This window comes from Numenius arquata, chromosome 9 (assembly GCF_964106895.1).
Source record: "Numenius arquata chromosome 9, bNumArq3.hap1.1, whole genome shotgun sequence".
Lineage (NCBI taxonomy): Eukaryota > Metazoa > Chordata > Aves > Charadriiformes > Scolopacidae > Numenius > Numenius arquata.
Genome location: NC_133584.1, coordinates 4,154,739 through 4,176,250, shown reverse-complemented (window position 1 = coordinate 4,176,250; position 21,512 = coordinate 4,154,739). Strand labels below are relative to the sequence as shown.

At 41.3% G+C, this 21,512-nt stretch overlaps 1 protein-coding gene across 1 annotated transcript in view; it reads right to left on the bottom strand.

Annotated features, from left to right (window-relative positions):
• The window catches only part of SPATA16 (spermatogenesis associated 16), an 80,926-nt gene that overhangs the window by 8,261 nt on the left and 51,153 nt on the right, over positions 1 to 21,512 (bottom strand). The window contains exons 5-9 of the mRNA XM_074153705.1: positions 21,234 to 21,381; positions 17,943 to 18,089; positions 17,591 to 17,703; positions 10,289 to 10,453; positions 5,780 to 5,863 (exon numbers count right to left, since the gene is read on the bottom strand). Coding sequence (XP_074009806.1) covers positions 5,780 to 5,863; positions 10,289 to 10,453; positions 17,591 to 17,703; positions 17,943 to 18,089; positions 21,234 to 21,381 — 657 coding nt within the window. The remainder of the gene's footprint in view (positions 1 to 5,779; positions 5,864 to 10,288; positions 10,454 to 17,590; positions 17,704 to 17,942; positions 18,090 to 21,233; positions 21,382 to 21,512) is intronic.

Below are 21,512 nucleotides of genomic sequence, written 5' to 3'. Positions count from 1 at the left end.
TGATCTGAAAGATTCATTCAATGCCAGGTTAGAAACCTCTGCCGTAGTTTCTTCTTGTCCCTCTTAAGGCTGTTGCTGATACTGAGTTAATCCTTTCCAGAATGTCTTAATACGCTTTCTCTAATCTTACCATGAAGCCAATCGTCGGTCAACTCTAACAAAAATTTTTCCGTTGCTACCTGGTTGCTCTGCTCTTCTTTTCCTTCACTCTCATTCTACCTGAATCGGTGCCACTAACGTTATTTTCCTTTTGGATTTGGACTTTTCTGACTTCATTCCACGTTAGATATTACATGTTAGACTTCCACTCCTGTTCCAGAGAACGTGCTTTTCCTACCCTTTCCCATCCTTTGCTTCCCACTCCCTTTACACAATGAGTCCATGCGTTGGTGAAACACGTGGCTGCGTCACAGCCCCAAGGTGAGAACAAACCAGGAGCCATTTCCCTTCTATTACTTCAGGAATAGCCAAGTTGACTCAAGAGAGTGCACCGAAACGCATCAACTTTTGAAGGCTGCACGCTTTGAGAGCCAGCGCAGCTCCCGGTGGCTGTGGCACCGGCTTGGATGACTTTACAAGATGTTACAAAGTCATATACATCAAATAACTGTCGTCGGAGCCGGCGTAATACTATTCAGCAACACGTCCACTTTCCATCCACACACTATGAATCTCCCTCCTTGCTCCTCGGGCTGACCGAAACCTCGCAAGTCTATGGCCCTTTTCCATGGCTTGATTTTCAATTAAGAGATAATGTCAGTGGAAGAGCACAGCTCACCAGAGAGTGTTCCCCTGCCGTTGCAGAAGGCAGAGATGTAGTAAGCAGAGGTCAACTCCTGAAAATCTGTGTGCCTGGCTAAAAGATTATATAATGCGTTAGGCTAATTTTCCTTCATTTCATATTCACATATATTAGTGCAGCTTTTGTTATATACTTATCCTTATGTAAGTTACATCTGTTCTTTTATTCACTCATCCATGTTTGCTCTGCTTTCAGATTTATGAAACAGGCATTCCACTGAGCTCAGCAAATGATGGGCATAATAACTTATCTAAATTGCAAAGTATGTGATGCCCTTGAGGTAAACTCAGATGTGAAGGTTTTATGAAGTGTCTCACATGTGGAAGTGTAGGAAAGTGTTTATTTGCCAACTCCTGTCTATCCTTTGGCTGCTCAAATGATGGTAAGAGGATCCTATGAAACTGCTATGAAAGCCTAGGGGCTAAACGGAGAAGCAGAACTACATTATTATCTTCACAGGGGAAGCAGAGCTGTACTGGCACTTGCGCTTATTTGGCTCTCCTCTCTTTGGATGTCAAAAGTTTCTGGTTGATAGGCTTTAAAGTATCTATTTATTTAATGAAATGCCTCTCACTGTAACAATATTGTGGGGCTTTATTAATGAATTTATTCTTATGAGATAGGAAAGTAATCTCTTTTTATTTTTTCTCTTACAAGACTGCAGAGAAACAAGGGCTCTAGAGAGGAAAGGAGGAACCTTCCTGCTGTTTTATGTATCTGAGATACTCTAAACCCCTCTCCCTGTCTGTAGCTGCTCTGGAATCCTGCAATGGCCATGCAGAGACCAGGTTCCTTGAGTTATACTAAGGACCAAGTTTTACTCCTCATCCCAGCATTCATGTTCACAGCAGATGTCACTTACGTCACATGTAACGCTGTCAGCAAAGAAACCAGTCAAGAGTGGCCAGACCTGGCTACTATGGTAGTATCTTCACTTGCTTAAGACTCAGTGGTTGGATGGAGTCTTGTGGGACTGAGTCAAATTACCAGGTTAGTCCCCCTCAGTCTTGGAAGTTTCCTGTTCGTTCCTGCTGAGCTTTGTGCATCAGAGGCCATTGCTCAAACCACTGGGCTAAGTCAGTCTTGTTAAAATACTAATTTGAATTAAGAAGCGAATTTACACTTTAAAATCCAGCAAGCAAAAATACATTTCTACCTCTGTTCACCGGTGAAGACTTAAGCCTCTTTAAAAGAGGAGGTTTGATGCTTTTTCCCGTAGCGTTTCCTATTGACTACTTTAGGGGGGATTCCCATTCATAAGGGGGGGCTTCAGAGAAGTCTGTTCTCATGACATGCTGATGGTGTGATATTTACGTACCTTCGTCACTCAACCTATAACACAATTTGGACAGAGCCAGTAACTAAAAAAAAATATTCCGAAGCCCTGGTATGGTGCCTTGAATCCTCTGTAAGCCCAGCAGCCTGGCCACCAGCAAGTTCAGTTTGGGAATTTCTGACAACTATAAAAAGAAGGAAGGCAGTAAAAATTATTTTTGGAGTGCCCATGGTCCTGAAGTATACTGGGACTCAGTCCCTCCGTTAATTGCTTGAAAGGTCTTAGACCAGGGTGTCTGTTTTCCTGAATTGCTGATACAAAGCTCACATTTTATCCAGGGGACTGCAAGGAAAAGTGTCAGTAAAACCCTGCAGAATGGGGATTTTGTGAGACTGACCCAACCCTTTCTTCCTGCCTCCGAAGCATTCTTTAGGGGTACCTAGTACGTGGGTAAAGCCTCTGTAGGAGGATGTTTCTTAATCTCCCAAGGTAATCTGGGCTCTCCTGGGTCAGGTCTCCTGGTGGCTGGAGAATCTGTAGCCTGGTGAGACCGAGAAAGGCATCTTCCTTGCAGTGATGTTCTCTTTTCTCTAGCTAATTACGAGGTCATTTTTCATTCCTTTGTATTTAAAGCTTCCAAAAATAATTAGCCCATTTGATGAATTAGTTCCCTTAAAAACATAAATTTGTAAGTGAATTGGATGAGCAGCGCAGCACCCAAAACACTCGAAGCTACTCATATATTACTTCTTTGTCAGTCCTGTAAATTCAAAATCGCCCAGATTAATTTCAGACTAATTCGATGAGCCCTCCACTGTGACAAAAGGAAAAGTGTTTGGGTGTCAGGCTTTGTGCCCTCCTATGTTAGGTTTCAGCCTGAATGAATTTTTTATGGCTGACTCTGGTATATAAAACTCTGAAAACGGTGGTTTGTAATGGCAATTCTGACAGACCCTTTAACCATTTGGAAAATCAGCACTGCTATAATTCCGCTGCATTAGAGAAAAATTTTGAGTGCTTTCATTAGGTGCAACAGCTGTTTCTATTGCAAAAGCTGAACTTCATTGGTGGTAGCGTAGCTGTCAGCTTTCCGGAGTCTGACATTTATAGCTGGTTGTATAAACTCCTTTATGTTCCTTTTTGCTTTCCAATATATGTAAATGAATTCAATAGCAAAAATACAAATAACTACCTTGTAACTAGATCCGTGTGAAGGTTCTTTGTAGGCTCCTACAACCAGCGATGGTACAATGAGCGAACGAACTGAACTTTTCGAAATGGTTCTAGCACAAGTGACATGCAGTAATCCACACCACATCAATTTTTAATCATCAGATTTAATCCTCCTCCTTAGTAATGTATTAGAGTTCTTTAACCTAGCGTAACATTCTTAATTAGAGCTGATTTTAAAAAAACACAACACAAACCAAACAAACCAACAAAAAAAAAAAAACCCAAGCTCCCTGAGTGTTTTCCTGTCTCCTCTATTAAAAGAGATTTTTTTTTTCTAAGAACGCACTGACTATGTGCTGAAATCAAACTTTGGAAAAAAAGTAAAGTAGCAAAGAAATATTTGATGATGTTTTTCATTTCTTTGTTCTGATATAATATAGAAAAATATTTTCGTATTATGAAATAAACAGTGAGTTCCGCTTGGAATTATGTGCCTCAAATCAAATTGAGTTGTGAAAAACTGAAATGTGAAACTATGTTCAGAATGCAAACAAATTTTGAAGTGACAAATTTTAAAATGGCAGAGAGCAGATTTTCCTGGATTCAGTAAATTTTGTTCGCCAATATTGAATTATGCACAGATTTGTGTGGCATAATATGGGATACCAGTCCATTTTTAAATGTTAGCCTGATTTCCATTAAGTTTATACTGAAAGTAAAAGTATCCAGAGAAATATAAAGCAGGTGTATACATACATATGAATATACTGAAAGAAAATACTGTGTTTTACTGAATTTACAATGAAATATTAGCCAGTGTCTGTTGAAATATGTGGGGATCTTTTTGGTACCGTCAAAAACTTTTAACGAGCCTTTAATGAATATCTAGATGTCTGTGTACTTGGTCTAACTTTCAGCCCCGATCCTTTCTCAACAGCCTCTGAACTGAGTTCATTCAGAGTTGTGAAAATCAGGCTAAATATTCAAATACCTCACTGTGGATTAAAATCCTGACTTTTGGAAAAACTTTGGAAAACTGATATTTAAGTCTGTTGTCTGAAAAAGGGAAGGATAAGTGCTGGAGAATTACAGGGAATAGGCTATCTGTGAATATATCACTGACTCTTTGCATTCATCTTGCTAGCAATGGTTATTATATTTGGCAGGAAATACGTACGTAATTGTATAAATATATATATAACTGCATATCATATGTAGCGTTTGTGTCGCAAAAGATTCTCATGCGATCTGTAGGTAGGTGTGAGAGATTTAGAGGCTATCCTGCTGCGATGTAAAAGCAGAATGAATATTTATCTTTTGTTTTGCTTCACGAGCGTTTGAAAGAGTCTGTCTATAATTTGGGGCATTTAGGTTTTGGTTACTTTCTGAAAAGGTTCTGTACTTGGAAAAGTTTATTATGAGCCACTGATCTGACAGCTAACTGAGGCAATACACCCACACAGGCTTTCTCTCAGAGGAGACACCTTCTGAGAGTTTAATTCAAATCACTCGGAAACGTGGACTCTGAAAATACCTTGACCCTCCACCCCTGTGGTTTGTGTCAGACGTCTCTGTCCTGTTTGCTCATCCCGGTTACGCTGGCTCGGTGCAGCCAGGGTTTGGTTTTTCAGTATCTTCCCTGAGATCTCTCTGTAAAGCCTAAATCTCAGAACAACAATTCCAAGGCCCACTGGTGCAGAAATTCAAACCCTTTGTTCTCCAGTTGCAACCCAGGGCGAGCACGCATCCGTCTGGGATCTGAGGGAGCCCTAAGACATGGGGTCAGACCGATGCTCTCAACCGTTGGCGATATCTTCCCTTCCTGGTGATGTGTCACTAGCCTTTTCCTGGGAAGTGGCTGGACGTCAGTGGTGTTGAATGCCCAGAGCTGTGATTTGCTCTCCTTTGAAAGACTTCGTAAAAATGTAAGATGCTCCTGTTACATCCCAGCCTGACCTATTATTCATTACGTGGGGTCAGATTCCTCTGTACAGAGAACCAACGTGAAACTCCCGGCATTTCACAAATCCTTTAAGAATTAAATTGACCGGTTGCTGTGCAGAGACTCCAGAAAGGCATTTACATGTCTCTCGCCTCTCGCGTCACCAAAGCCTCATCTGAGCTCCACTAAGGAACCTAATTTGTTGGGCTGAATTTTATTCCCTAACGACTCGCCCCCCAGCCCAATTAGCACAGTACCCCATATGACAAAGGCAGAAGAGAATTATCAGCTAAAAATAAGCTATTCAGTTGTTTGGGGTTTTTTTTGTTTGTTGGTTTGGTTTTTTGCATTAGATAACCACATGAGGCTATTAACATGGACAAAGATCAACCGTAGGGGCTAAAGCAAATAATAAATATGTATTTAATAAATCTGTGATTTGTGGCTGGTGCCTGAGCACTAACAGAGTTCAAGGCACACAAACGGCACCTACTTTCTTTTCTACCTTTTGAACAGATATGACTCAGGTGGACATTTACTCCCCAAGGAACAATATACTCTCCTACCCTTTGCTGCAGGTTTTTACCTTCTGAATTTTATTCCACACACGTCCTTTATCACTTCTTCTTCCTTCAAGGGTGTCCATGGCATCTGCCATTAGTGACTGCAGCTGTGGCACCAAGATAAAAATTATCAGTGTGGAATTCACACAGAAATAACTTCTCTAAATACACAGATTAAAACCTAATTAAAAAATCATTTGTACGCTGATGATTTTATTACTCATCTTTCACACAATGAGCACTGCCACCTCATCTTCACTTCAGCCATTACATTGTATTATTGTGGGTATAAAATACTTAACAATGGGAAAAAATCCTTTGGAAAATTTGTATTTAAGCCTATACGTTTTAATGCAGTAAATGTTTATACTTAGTAAAGGGGAGACTTGGGTTGTAAAGAATAAAGGCTCCATATTTCATTCTTTAGCTGTCTGGGATATTCTGTGTCGTACATGAATGCTTTTTAGTATTTTCTCCCAAGGCTAATGTATCATAATTTAAGGCAGCATGTAAAACCTCACAAGAGGACAACACTAAAGCTGAGATGCTTTTACTGTAGCTGGAAGTATCGAGCTCATTTTCCCTGCTTTTACTATCCTTTTTCTCTGGCAAACTCTCCTTTCTCCCCATCATTCAGCATAACGGAGCATAAAAACAAGGCTGACAATTTCTAGTGTAAACTATAAAAAGAAGCTGTAGGAAAATACTTGCTAATCAGTCCTTAGTGTTAGAGGGAAGGCTAAAATTCAGGTTAGTTGTAGTATTGCCTCACTCCTGTACCCTTCCAGCTTTGTCCTAATATTGCACCCTTCCCAAACACTTGAGAATGTTTCGATTGCTCTTAAATCAGTGATGGAAAGACAAGGGTCAGATCCAGGGTCTCCTCCTGTGAGCAGCCATTAGCATCGGCTTTTAGGAACAAATTGGGAGAAACTTTTATTTAGTTCCTGTGATATCGCTGTGCTCTATTAGGTCTATTAAAAAATGTTTAGCTGGTTAAAGTGAACTCGGACAATAGTTTTTGGTTTCTCTTCCCAAATGAATTACTCATTAAAAGTCTGTATAGACCGGTGGGTATAAGCCTTCATAGAGAAATTGTCTCTTCTTTCTGTACCCGGACAGGCAGCAGTCTAATATGAGTACATAAGGTGATGAAACTTAAAACACCAGTGTTTAAACTCATCTGTGCAAGACATAAAAACTCAGCCTTGATGTTCAGGGAGCAGATCTGTATTTCCTCAAGTTTACCTTCACATTCAAGTTTTTGAAGTTAACATTCTTCGTGTCCCAACATTGTATAAAGGATGCAGGAATCTTCTTTTGAATCTCTAAATAAATTTGCTACTGTCAGTTCTCGCCTGATTTCTCTGGGCTTGTCCAGCCATTAAGTTGAATCCTATTGGTCCAAACTTTTGATGAAAACTCTTTTTTTTTTTTTTTTTTTTTTTTTTTTTTTAAGTCATGCCTCAGTATTCATGAAAAACAAAACTGCAAATTTCTGCCTCTGGCTTTAATGCAAAAAGAGTCCAGAACCTGTCAGAAATTTTCCATCAGAATACTTTTATAACAGATAATCTCCTCCTATGAATCCAGAATAGACACAGCCCAGAGATTAAGGGTATTAAGGGCAGAATGGACAAAGCACAGATCCTGCGTCAAACCAGGCAGAGGAGGAACCGGTCAGGGGAAGGGGAGGATTTCTCCATCGCTTTTCTTGGACTGATTCTGCCACTGGGGCAGCAGAGACCAGGACATCCGGGCTGGAGACTTCATTTCTTTGAGCAAGAAGTTGAAACAAGAAAACTTTCCAATTAAAGTTTCACTGATGTTGGTACAGCCCAGGGAAAAGCACCCAGTGTGAGCTCTGGTTTTGATTTTTACCACCCAAAGTTTTTCACCAGCTCTACTGGCAGACAAAATGCACACGCTACAGGAGCGGACAGTTGGCAAACCGCAGTAATTCTCCCAAAGCTGATTTTTTTTGGAAAATCCCCTCCAAGGAAAAATGCCGCCTTTTTAAAAATATCTTGTCCTCATTTGGTTTTAAATTGAAATGGATTTTTGCTTTTTTAGCAAGCTTTCATCTTGATTTATGGTGTACAAATATGGTGATACTGAAATCATAAAACTTGGAAAGACTTTCTTCAGGGCTTTTCCCCACTTGTAGTCAACTGTCCAAGCTAACTGAAATCTTTGTTCTCCCAAGGGTCTATAAATAAATACTGTTCTAAAAAGGCCTTAGTTGAGGGTCTCTGTGCCGTAGATTAGGACTCTATTTATTTAGTTACAGAAAGATGTTTACACAGAAAAGTTTATAACTGAAATGCCTGTGGGATCCTTGCTGTAGCAGTGCAAATTGCACTATTATAAATTCGGTGTGGTTTAAACTTTCTACAACTTCTACTGTGTGTGATAATACACATTTGGCATCTTTAGCATTTTCTAACTCACACAATTTAACTGCCTTGCTTGATCATAAAGCCTTATCTCAGTTTTACCAACGTAAAGTCAGAATGACCTGAAGAGGAGTTACTTTAAATTTTTATTAGTGCAAGTGAGATTAGAATTTGGCCAGCTCAGTTTTCCTCATGGAAAAATTTAGGTATCTCTTAGAAATGCTGCTGAAGCACATGGAGTCAGCCTGGATGCTGCCATTCTGACCCCATGGACATGGAGGGGCTGCCTCTGGAGCATCCAGTGAGAGCTGATGAATCACACCAGTACAGCCCAGTCCCTTAAATGTTTCATCCAGCCTGGAGCCCAGTGAAATGATGAGGATGACAGGCAGGCTGAGCAAATGAGGATCTCTCACTCGCCCCCTGGATGGTTTGGGAGTGCAGACCCAACGCTGGGCAGCAACGTTCTGTGCTCGTTGTGGTAGGGAATCGGTCCCTGCTGGCGTGAGGAGCCCGTGCTATTCTGGTGCCACCAGGAAAGGTAAAGCCCATTAATCACTCCCTGGTGGAGCCACTCAGCAAGTTTTTGCTCGCAGTCTTGTGCCTTAACATTGTGGTGCCTGAAGTTTCCTAAAATATTCTAGCTACAAAGCATCCGAGCCTCCATTTGCACACGCCAACTACAGATATATTTTACAGCAGGATGACAGGACAAAGAAAAATAAATGAATGCTGAATTAATACATTTTAATGCTCTGGACAGGGTAGCTGGTAGAGATTTTCTGCCTTTATTCTCTTGAAAATAATTTTTACCTTGGGCTCAGTAAACAAAGCGTATGTGTTTTGTTGAAAGATTTACAATCTGTCACTTAAATCTCCCAGCACGGACCATCTTTCTGCCCAGTCCTACCCCTAAGAGACTGAAGACCTTTGTCTTGGGTGGCCTAGAGCCTCCCCCAAAAAGCTTTCCAGGGAGGTCAGGCTTATGATTACGACATGAGAAGATACAGGCAACAGTGTAATAGCCTGCGCCGAACGTGTGATGTACTGAAAATATTGTACCCTGGAGAAAAACCCACCACTGAAATACGTACCAATAACTCAAGACCCTTTAGTCAACCTTGAAATGTGGGCCTGCTGCAGTTTAATACTGGAGAACTTGCATCAAAAGGAGAATGCCTTTTAATAGCACAGTTTCTTCGCGATGTCGTTTCCCCTTATCTCGCGCCCAGACTTCAAAGTCTGGCAACCACCTCCCGCAGTTGCGGGCCGCTGCTCGTCTTCCCTAAAGCAAGCTGCTGTGAAGCTTTAATTCTGTAGAGCTTAGGAGCTTTGCAGGGCTGCAAACAAACGTCAAGGGACTGGCTTTGGGAAAACCAAGAGTTTTTTTAGTGAACCGAAGTTGGATCAGCAAAATTGGACTGCATTGAAATGCAGGGACTGTGGAGGGAATTCTTTTTTTTTTTATTATTTTTCCTTTTGCTAGAATGAAAATGCTTAAAATTTGCATGTACGTGAGCTCCCTCCCTCCCCCATCAGAAAACCCGACAGCCTCGTAGAAGAATAACCATAAGGTGCACTCTGGTTGCCCATTATCCATATACTATCAAGCTATTAATGACTCGAGTCTTTCAACAGCCCTGCTACCATCACTGCCCTTGTTTTACAAAGGGAAAACAGAAGCAAAGCAGGTAAATCGGTTTATTCAGAGGCAGGGAGTAAGTTGTAGATGGAGCCAGGCAAGAAAATCTTTTCTCTGCTTTCCCCCTTTCTCCTCAGCTTTAACCAGATTCGGCCAGTTTTTGCTGCAGGTGGCTTCTGATGTTAGATATCTTAAAGTAGCACGATCTGAATAATTGCAATCATTTTCCCAGACTGATTTGGGGAGGTTTGGGGGAAAAGAAGAGGTTTTAAAAATATGCCTACAGATGAGTCATGCTGGTTCTATAAAAGTCATCCTTGCAGGTGATTAGCACCTCCTCTGACAAAGGCACTGCAGTAGGATTTTAAAACTACTTTAGGTCTGCACATTCGAAAAAAATGACTTCTGTGGCAAATTGCAGCGCAGCGCTCGGCCCCAACCCCTTCCCTCCCTGCCTCTAAAGGCCAAAACAAGTATTAGGAATAAATACTCACCAGTTTGGCATCCTTCCTACTGATGTCCTGCAGGTAGGGAATGGTTGCTAGCTCAGCCATGGCTTGATTAATCGCTTGGGACTGTTCCTGGCCTCTCTGCAAGCGGCCGAGGAGGCTGGCGTAATGCAACTTCTCTATCCCACGGGAACACGCGCAGAGTCGGTCCTGTTTTCCCAGCAAAAGCAAGCAGGTTACAGGAGAGTCGCAAAAAACCCCACAGTTATCCTTTGAGTTCCGTGCCTTGAGGCTTATCATCATGTATATTTGTGCAGGTAATACTATAAGCAATATGGCATCCAGCACCTTTAAGATAATGCTGCTGACAATCTTTATAGAGGGGAAAAAAATAAAAAAGGGCTTTCTTTCCACAATCTCTCTAGTAGTACGAAAAAAATAAATATGTAGTCATAATATATGTGAAGGGGAGACAGGAGATAACAAACATGAATGCAATCTTCTCATTTGGAAATGGCTTTTCCATAATCCCCTCTGTTAAATATTATCTGACTTTTATGGATTGCTTTTAAAGTTTCAGTGAAGAGGTTGAGAAAAGCGTTGCAGTGTGTCAGCTTACGGCTCGTTTGCAGACTAGGCAAATCCGTAGTTTTCAAATATATAACCTTGAGGGACTAAAACCTGCAGAGGTGGTCTCCGATCCTCCAGGCAGCTAGGCACAGGGTAAATTTTAAGCATGTGAATACAGAAACTCAGCCAAGTGCTTGCATAAAATCTCAGCACCTGCTGAAGTGTTTGACGGATGGCAGCCTTACCGCCATATTTTCAAAAGTATTCTGGTGCCAAAAATGCAAATAAGCACCCTGCTGAGATTTTCAAAAGCAATTTGGCCCAGATTCTCGACGAGATGTAGCCATTGCATATCTGAACGCTCAGCCCTTCCGAGTCAAATTTCCATTCATCTAATCAGGGTTTTGAACGTATTTAAGTGCCTGAAATTCCAAGAATTGGCATCAATTTTCAAAACCACTTCCAGTATTTTTAGCAGACTTTTGTTCTGGCAGTTGCACGCTGATACTGCCATTTCCATACACTTCCAGGTAGGTGATTTAAAATCCAACAGTATATTGAACAGGGTGAATAGAAAGTTTTGACTGACATTTATTTTTTCAATAAATGGTGTCCTGTTTTTAAAATTAGCTTCTCTTGGCAAAGAATCTCGGTCTTTTGGTTTGATCTCTATCTTGGTTATCCAGAAATTTGTACTAGGCAAGCATCAAGTGGTATCAAAATGACTATCAACATAGTTCTTGTATCAAGCTTAAGAATTTAATAAAAATGCTGTTCTTGCTTTCTATACATCTTACAAGAATAATAATGGAAAAAAGCTTAGTTTTCTTTTAATTCTAGAAAAATACAAATAATCCCAGTGTAGTTAATTTCACCCCTTTTAATACAATATCTAATATAATTGTAAAATAGTACAAAATAAGATGATGCGTTGGAGACCAATGGCAGGAATGCAGCTTTAATCTGGGAGCTCCAGGTAGGAAAGCAACTGGAAAAGGAAGATCTGAGCCAACGAACTGGTATTTCCATGAGCAGAGGGGGAGAATCAGGCACTGTACAGGGAAGAGGAGCTCTGGTCAGCAGTTCTCTGGAGTATCGCAGATAGCTCCAGTCAGCTGTGTTTGGAGAGGTTAATTTAAACCCAAGCATCATGGAGCAGAGAAGCCAGCACGGTAGGAGATACCTCTTTTGAGAAAATTGTGGTTTGATTAGTCTGTTAATGAAAATGCCAAGAGCTTATTATTCTTCTCAATAAACATAATGCAGGGCTAAATTCCAAAGAGGGCAAACATCTGAAAAGGAAAGGAGAGATAAAAGACAACGATAACAGAAGGACCATTGTGTATAAATAGGTTCAAATAAGACTGGGGTGGCAATTAAGCTGCTTATAATTCAGGTTAAAGGTCTGCAGTGTGTTTCAGCAAGAGTAGAAAAGGCAGAAAGCGTAACTAGTTCGAAGATGGATTTTATTCAATTTATGAATAGGATACTATGCAACACAAAGGTGTATAATAGCAGGTGTTTTAACTTGAGGAGTCAGGAGAGCCCTTCCAGGTCTGCTTTCTCCTGAACTTCTGTTGACCCACCTCTAAGAAGGGAGACAAGGACAACCTTTCTTACAAACTATTTTTATCACTTCAAGAGTCCTTTTCTGAAGACTGAATCTAGCATTAGTAGGAGACATCAGCAAGAAAAAAAGATTTCTGTGGTCTCTGATATGTGAAATTGTAAGTCTGACACAGTCTAGTTAGCATGGCACTAAAGCGAGGAGCAAAATGGAGCCCCATCTCTACCTGATCATCAGTGTTTTAAAGTCAGAGAGCTGTGTCCCCAGGTGGAACTGTGTGCATTAAAATGAAGAGAAGCAATCAGTTAATGAGAGAGAAAGAGAGCTTTTATCAACATGAAATGGTCTCACAACATTTTAGATGCAGCTAAAGCTTTTTCCCCTGCTATTTTTGACATCTGCCCAAAACCTTTTTGTGTAAGCACTAAGGAATGAGTATATTGAGTCATCAGCTAAGAAAGCAGCTAAAAATCCTCTCTCGTCATGCTGTGTCTGTTGGGGGCTTCTCCAATGATTAAGAAAGTAAAGGCAAAAAGAAAACAATTTTTTCTCTGCTTGACTCTCCAGAAAAATATGAGAGCGTGCCACGTAGCTATGGGAAACCAATTGGGCATCTGTGCCAACGCGAACTCTGCGGACATAGCAATGCTATCTAAGTTCATAGGAGGTTGGAAGTAAATAAATAAATAACCAACAGTGGGGTGTTTTTTTTGGAAGGGATTAGCAGAGGCTGAACGTTGTCAGAGGTGGCGTTTCAGTGACAATGAAAAATGCAGAAAGGGAAAGTAAATAACTGGTGCTGGCAGGGGAAAAAAAATTCCACGGGGAGCCGAACCATGTGATGAGAATTACATGAACTATAGCAGAATTCAAGGGGCTACTAAACTGCAGTAAAAAAATGTAGTAAAGTGGCCAAGCAATCAGATGAAGATGAAACCAGCCCAGGTAGGCACAGTGAAGGTTAAGTAAAGAGCAAACTTAACTGGAGGCTTCAGTGGAAAAGAGTTGGCTCCTTTAACAAAGAGAAGAGAGAGGAATTGGGTAGCAAAAGGACCAGCAAATGCAGTGTCTGGAGTCACAGTTGCATCCTGGTTAGAAATGGAGGAACATGTTAAGGCAATAAATTAATAAATTATGTTGCTGTTACTTCCTAGATGGGCCTCAACCCCATTGTCTGGTATTCCAAGGAGAATTTAAAGCAAAAAAGCAAAAATGAGCAATTGATGGGTTTTCTCTTGAGGACTTGAATATTCTTAGCGGACAGCCTCACCTGTGGTGGGGGTCCTTCCAAGAGAGCTTCCCCAGAAAACTTTTTGCTTCATGAATTTCCTTTAAACTAAGGAAGAAAAAAGGTGTTTATCCCCAGACGCATCTTTGAAGACCTTCCTCCAAGGAGAGGAATAAGGTCCTGATACTTGAGGATCAGCTCTGGGACATTCTTATTTCTCTGACCTTGGGCTGAAAAAGCACCTACAAAAAGCAGATCAGCCTGTTCTGGATGGAGTTTACCTGCTTTTGCTAAATACCCAGCACTAATAACCAGAGCAAAGATAGGACAGGTTTTCATTGCAAAAAGGAGCTGGAGAGCATGTGAGAGGAGTGAATCATGTGTCCTTTCATGTATTGAGAATTTTGGGATGATACCCCCACTTTTTGCGTTTATCTATACTCGTGAAAGGAGTCATCCCTTATGCCACTTCTATTTATAAATAGAGTTTAATTGCTGAGCGCTAGGAGTGCTAAAGAAAAAGCAAAGTGGCTGGTCAGCCTGGATTTAAAGCAGGATCTGTCGTATCTAATGCATGTGGCATGTTCAACCATCAGCTTTAAGAGCACCACTTTGCAAAAGTCTGGAATGCCCCCCAGTAGTTCTTTTCTACTGTGGATTCTTTACTGCTATTTTTCAGCTCAAAATCTGAATGAAGTTATGCCTTGCAAGCAGCTCTGTAGTGTATTGCAAAATAACAAGCGGAAAGAATCCATCATAATGTTTCTTTAATGCCCTTGGTATCCTCCAGAAAAAGCGTGTGCTGAAATCTGTATGTAGGAAACACTTTCCCTCTACTTAAAAAATAGACAACACAACAGGGAGGTCTGTAAACGTACACATCACGCTGTGAATCATATGGTAGGTTTTGTTCACCTTTATAATATGAGCCGTCTAATAAGCCCCTCTGGCCACTGTTTCTCCTCTTAAGTAGCATCTTGTACCGTTGACGTGGGACTGCGGTGGGAGAAAGGCGAACTTGGTGTGTACAAAGCAGCAGCAATTACCCCGGTGAAACCACTTGGTAGAAGAAGCGCTTGCCAGTGCTGGTAATCTCGTTTGGAATATGTGTAGCTGAAGGTCTGAGCGATATATATCTTTTAAGGCACGTACAATAACCTTTGTGTCATGGTACGTATTTCTGGGGAGATGAGGTTTATGGCATTTCCCCACCAGCGGCGAGTGATGGGGGAACGGACTGTGACATCCTCTCTCAAACGCCTTTTGCTTTAGAATACACAATTGTCCCCTTGATTCAAATGGGACTGCTTGTTCTTTATGAAGAAGTGGGACACACACACACACGCATGCATGCAAAATAGAAAGGACTCTGCTTTTTTTTAATTTTTAACTTCATGCTTTGCCAACAGTGGTGCATGTGGAAATCGTATAATTAACTCTAGGTTGCGTAGCTGCAAAACTGGTGTGGCAGAATTGACTTACATTAGGTGCTGCCACGGGTTAATTAGCTCTGCTTTAGCACTGAGATGGTTTTTTTTCCAAAAAAAAAAAAAAAATATCTGATTAGGACAAGCATTTGGGTTTGTACGTTTGTGTCTGCGAATGAAGAAGATGGAAGAAAGGAATGTTTGTTGTATTAAAAACAAATATATTCTTTTGTCTTCTTAAAGCAAATTGCAAAGCTAAAGTCTGCGTCTGAAGGTTGTCTTCCAGAAGTTTTTAATTTAGTTTGCGTGTGATGGAAATATGATGAAATCTTATTTCTAGCTTGAAGAAAATCTTGGAATACTTTCAAGGAAGCAAAAGTGGCCAAATCTCTGCCAGGCCCATAAAGAGATTTTAATCACCAGTAGCAGAGAAGTTCTGGCTCTGGGCCTATCTGTATTATCAAGTATAATTGGCTTTGTCATTTGCTCTCAGGGTCAGAGGTTCTGTCTTGCCCGGATCTTTCAATGCTCTGAAAACTGAAGGGAAAATGAATGTGTTGCCACCAATAACGGATGCAGAATTAGCAGCTGTTTGTTCTAACTCAGTGATATTTTCTGCTATCTTTGGGCTTTCCTCCTCTCCATTAAAGCTCCATACTGACCCCCTGGTGCCTGGTTAGAAATCTATAGGACTGTGGTTCAGACCTGTTGGCCCATTCTTGCTGCTGCTGGAGGTGGCCCTTGGGCAGACCTGGCCGGAACGGCGGGGATGCTCTGCTGACCTTCTTGGCAAAGAGGCAAGTTTGCTGCTGACTTTGGTGCTGCTGGGATTTCAGCCTGTATTTTTGGGAGCCCTCTTCTGTTTCAGCAAAAATATTTAAATATTCTTTATATATGTGAGGTCTAGAGCTGGTAGAAAATATTACTGTGTAGGAGCAGTGTAAATTCATACAGCTAGCGGGGACTGGCTTGGCCAAAACGAACAGACCACTCTGCTCCCATCTCTTACCTGATCAATTTGGTTTCTTTTCCCTATAGCCTGGATACCAGATACCGCATATCTCTGCTTGAAACATGTGGTCCTGTTCCTCCAAGTCCATTTACAGAACAAAATAGTTATGGGGAATCCAAAAGAGACGTGATGGCAAAGCTGCTTCTCTTCCTGATACTCTTTAGAGACTGAATAATAGAGGAATCTCATCTCTAAATGAGATGAGAGGAATCTCATCTCTAAAAGCTCGATGTTGTATCCAAAGAGAGAATTGTGGGGTCAAAAAATTTTGTAAAAATTGGAGTTTTACTAGGGCTTTCAAAAGGACTAGGGTTTTATTCTGTATCCAGTACTCAGCCCACTGTCTGTTTATACCTCTAGCTTCTTAAATGTTGGAAGTGCAATGCACACAGCAATAAGAGGTATTTCACTTTCCCAGAGATGCCACTTCTATTAGCCTGCACATCAATAACTTGGGCTTTTTGGTCGTCCGGAGCCAACAGCGCATGGCTTCAGGAGAGAACTGGAAAGAAGCAGCTGTGTTTTTCCCTGGGGACGTCTGCTCTCAGCCTGCTCCACCTGCCTCCCACCGAGGCAGATGCTTTATGAGCGCCCATTTTGGTGAAGCACTAAGCACCTTTGCCTCCCACCAAGTGTTGCGAGTTCAGGCACTTACTGTTGTTTCAGCAGCTGCTCTCTGAGAGCGAAGGAGATAGAGCTTCCCCAAATATCTAGCTAATGCTTCTTCCTTGCTAGAGGTTGCTAAGTAGCAGTTATTGTCAACCTCCTATCTGGTATCAAAACCTAAGAATATAAATCCTGTGATTTGCTAAGACACCTCTGACGAGGAAATGGTTCTGATTCCTTCAACATACAGAAAACTAAAAAACTGTTATTGCTAGGGAAAAAACGTTAACATTAGCATTTACAATCTGGGCAGGAGAGGCTTCTTCCACTTATTTTCAGGAGAATAATTTAAGAATTGCATTAGAACAGTCTAGTCTACATGCAAATTTGATTTTTGACCTTTTGTGCTAATCAAAAGCCACGGTGCTAAAAAGCTGTGTACGTTATTGCAGAAAGTATGGAGTAGAATTAACTAATATACCTTCAATATGGTTGTAACAGATTTGAAGGTTGTTTCACATCCTTCACTACATAGGGATCAGGATCTAAATCACTAGAAATGTTTCAAGTAGCAGTAATTAACTCTTGATGGAGATCGTGGTGATACGTGTAGTGTACTATGGGTATTAAATATAGCCAGTAGTTTTGGTGGTTATGTGAAGAAGGGATATAATATAATAGGCCATAAAGACTTGAGAAAATTGCATGCAAAGTGATTTTAAATAAACTGGGTATACTGTTAAATAGTTAGGGCTACTTTTTAAAAGTATCTAAACCCCAATTGAACTTTATTCGTAATGCAATTCACTGAGCATTTCTGGACACCGGAGGAGCATGTGCAGAATGAATTACCCACCAAAAAGCACATGTTATTCACACACTCACAGCCTTCTGCCACGACACACACTACACACCAGAAAGTGATTTTTATACTCACAGTTAATCTGGTACTTCTTATAAAATCCATTACCGGCAAGATCTTTTTCCCGGTGTTATCCCAATATCTTTGTGTTTCTTCTGCCGTGAGAGGAGTGAAAGGTGCTTTCCGGTCTAGGAAATGAAATCACAAAACCATATACTGTGTTTATTCCTATACGTTTTCCACAGAGGGTCGAGCAATATGATGGGTGAACTGGAGGAAGAGAGAGGAGGATGGGGAGAGGTGTCTGGACAGTCAGGGCTGCCGGCACAGAGAAATGGGTCCTGAGAAGGCCTCCGACCCCCCTGATTTAGCAAGGATGATGGAGGTCACCCCTGAGCTATCCCAGCTATCGAGAAAGTTAGCGTACCTGAAAAGACTGGCAATGTTCTGCTTGACCACCTTTCCAAGGTTTTTCCAATATGTTTGTTCCGGAAACCCAGCGTCAGCAAGTACTGCTGGGGAGGCAGGGACGACCACTCCGCCGTCTGCGGCAAGATGTGAAGTCCGTGAGGATCTGGAATATGGAAATGAAAACAATTTCCCCTGTCACGTTTCTTTTCAGTTACAAGAGAAGTTTTTGGTGTTTTTTGCCTTTTTTTTTTTTTTTTGAGGAAAAATTAGGAAGTCTAAGATGGAGTGATATGTAATCCAGAAAACTTGCCAAAACAAAGGTGGCCAAACCAACCCATCCAGCTACAGCTGGGTTTTGAAATTCCAGACTCCGCAACCTTTTGCATCAACAGCTTAAATTTTGCTGATGCACAAGACAAAACTTGTTCTTCCCATTTATGCACTTTTCAGTGCTGATCATCCAAAACATTAATAACTCAACACGTCAGTAACATAACATCCTGATCCTTTAACTGCAAAAGAAGCTGTTTTGTCATCCTCTGAATTTATGAGCTCTGATTTCCTACAGATCTGTGCTTTTTATCACCACCACCACCTCCACCGTAATCCCAGGCTTCCTATATGTACTTTCCCATCCACCCAGCTGGCACGTGGCAGCCTGTGCTGGGGCTTGTCCAGACTTTGTCTCTGCCGCTGCCAAACAAACCCGTGTGTCAGCCGAGTGGGTCTGCCCTGACCTCGGCGGGGACAGATGCTCAGAACAATTGTACAAACCGCCTTTGCTTAGGGAACCAGACCGGTCCTTTCCTCCCTCCCCTTCCCCCTGCAAAAAAATAAACCTAGATTGAATGTCAGTGTCACTTTTCACAAAGGAGTGCTCTGTTTTCCGTCAGCTCTGCTTTTAAGATGCCAGGCTGTGTGGTCACAGTGACAAATGGAGAACCCTACTCAGAGCTCTCCGGACATACCCCTATATAAATCAAAGTGAGTGGACCTGATATTTCCCTTGCAGCATGTTCTGCTTCTGATGGATTCTCAATTTTGCGATGAGCTGCATTGTGCACTTGGATTTAAATGTGTATCAGCTCCTTTTCCTTGGCAATAAGGAGAACTTTGAAATCAATTCAGTCCTTACACTTGAGCAGAACTTGGACTAAAATTGGATGGACGATTGTTACAAAATGGGAAGATTATTTAAAATAACATGTTTGTGAGATGTCTGGCATTTCACACCCACTCTTAAAATGGGGTTTATCTCATATTTTTAATTTACCTATGTAAGATACAGACCTGCAGGTCGAATGCTCGGTGGTACCACACCAACAATGAGCTAAACTTGTTGCTTATGACGGTTTTTTTTGGTGAGCAGTGTGATGCTAGGTCAGATCTGAATAGACAAGTTGAGAGAACCCTAGTGCTCTGGTTGACTTCAGCTAACACTGTTGTGAGTTATCTCAACATTGAGTTTAAGAAAAGGAGCTGCATCTGCTCTGGGAGGGTTTCCAGGAACAGAAAGGAGAGAGGCTGGGAGAGGTGCCACCTGCCTGAGATCTCTCACAGTCTCAAAACCCCAACACACATTGTTTTTTCTTGGGTATCTACCCCATTTAATTCCTAGAAACTTCAGTAATCCCAGAACCTGCACTCAGATAAATTTGTGTAAGTCTTTTAACCAATAGATTTTAGTAAGCCAGCCTATTTGAGGGCAGAACTGGCTCTACTCAATCTGTTGTATAGTTGAATAAAGTACTATAGGACTGGGATCTTTTACCTCCCTTTTTTTTCCTTCTTCCTTATTGGGAGGATTACGAAAATGACTGGTGACACATTCAGAGTCATTCAGTGATTTATGAACACAAACTGAGTTTCAGTGCATCACTTGCGTACTTTTTGTGGCTTATGTGCTCCTGGAAGTCTCACCCTTGTTGTATATTTAGGAGATTACGTGAAATATGAATGTATCTTTTAAAAAAAAAATTCAGGGAATTTTATTTTATGCTTTTTTAAAATTTAAATACTTTTGTCCCTGGAAATTCTCCACAAAGTCACATCAGCAAGTAAACTGTAGACAGGGATTTTACAACCTCCGTGACACACAAGTCCCCATTTTCCTTCTTCGAACCACCCCAAAGCTACTGCCAGAAATTCAATACACGGGTGGTCTGCAATTTGCAAAACATGAGCTAGTTTTATACTGGTTTCCTAAAGCGAAACAAAAATGAACAAAACAAGCTTACTTGTGCTAAATATTTGCACAGTTTTGTGGTAAACACTTGGTTTCCTAATTCCTATTTGTGTTTTTCAAATAGATTTTCTTTTCCTCCCTAAAGGCAGAACATGTATTCTTTCGGAAGCCTTATTTATCTGCGGAGTGCTGGGACTCAGCGCTGCTGTGAGGACTAAGCCATCATCTCTGACCTGGGTGTAAATCTCAGCCTTTCAGACCACCCTGCTGGAAGCGGCAGTGAGAGGTAAGCTGCACATTTCGTTTGTGTGATGAAGACAGAGGCTTTCCAGAATTTGACCTGAGAAATGTGCTTTTTCCTTGACATTTCTCAATCACCAACTCAAAGCCGAGCGTTAATCAGGGTCAACTATGTTCCAAGTCACCAGGTTAATGACAGTAAGAAATGCCTTTTATCCCTCTGCCCCTCTTTTGCCAAAAAGGCATGCCCATTTCTCTTGAAATAAGGCTGTGGTCACTAGAATTTAGATGTCTGTTTACTCCAGGAGATGCTACCTGAGTTCACTCTACCAGGAGATGACAGTGGGCTCTGCAAAGCCCTTGTTCGCTCTGGATCCTACTTGTCTTCAACAGGCTAAAGGAAACCTGGCTCTCTAATCCCACCCCTGCATCTGAGATGCTCTCAAAGGTGGTAGTCAGTCCATTAGCGCTCGTAGAAGGGAGGGTGGTTTTGGAAAGTGAAGACCCTGCTGCAGGGATGACCACTGGTGACCGATGGAAATCCACGGAGATGGGAATGAACCTGGATTTTGCTCTCACCACAATACACTGCCAATCTATCTTTGAACAAAAGATTAGTTGCAATAATGAAATTCAACAACTGAAACACGAGGTTTCATGGATAAAAATAATCTTTATGGGGATTTGCAGTGTAAAGTCTGCGCTTTGCTAAGTACTGATTTGATTACCTAAATCGTGTACAATCATAGAGCAAATCTCAGAAATTAATTTTCTCCCCCAGAAGTGTAGAAACGTACAGGCTCATACTCCAGGCTCTCTCCAACTCTTTAGGTCAGCCACACACACAAACAGTGCTTAAAAGCACGTGAAATCTACTGTTACCTGTATATATGTGCTCCACGTAATCAGGGTGCTTTTTAGCAAACACGTCCTTTATCTTGTCCTTGTTGTCAGCCTTGACTTCTGTCACAAACGGTGTGTACATAACTGAAAAAGATTCTTCTCTAGTGATGGCTTCTTCAATCATAGCCTAAAAAAGGCAAAGAAATGATACATTTCATGTTGGTTACCGGCTAGTTAAAAAAAAAAGAGGAAAAAAAAGAAAAATAATTACTTTCACAGATGATATTTTTCCTTTAATAATTGCACAGTCATGCAAAG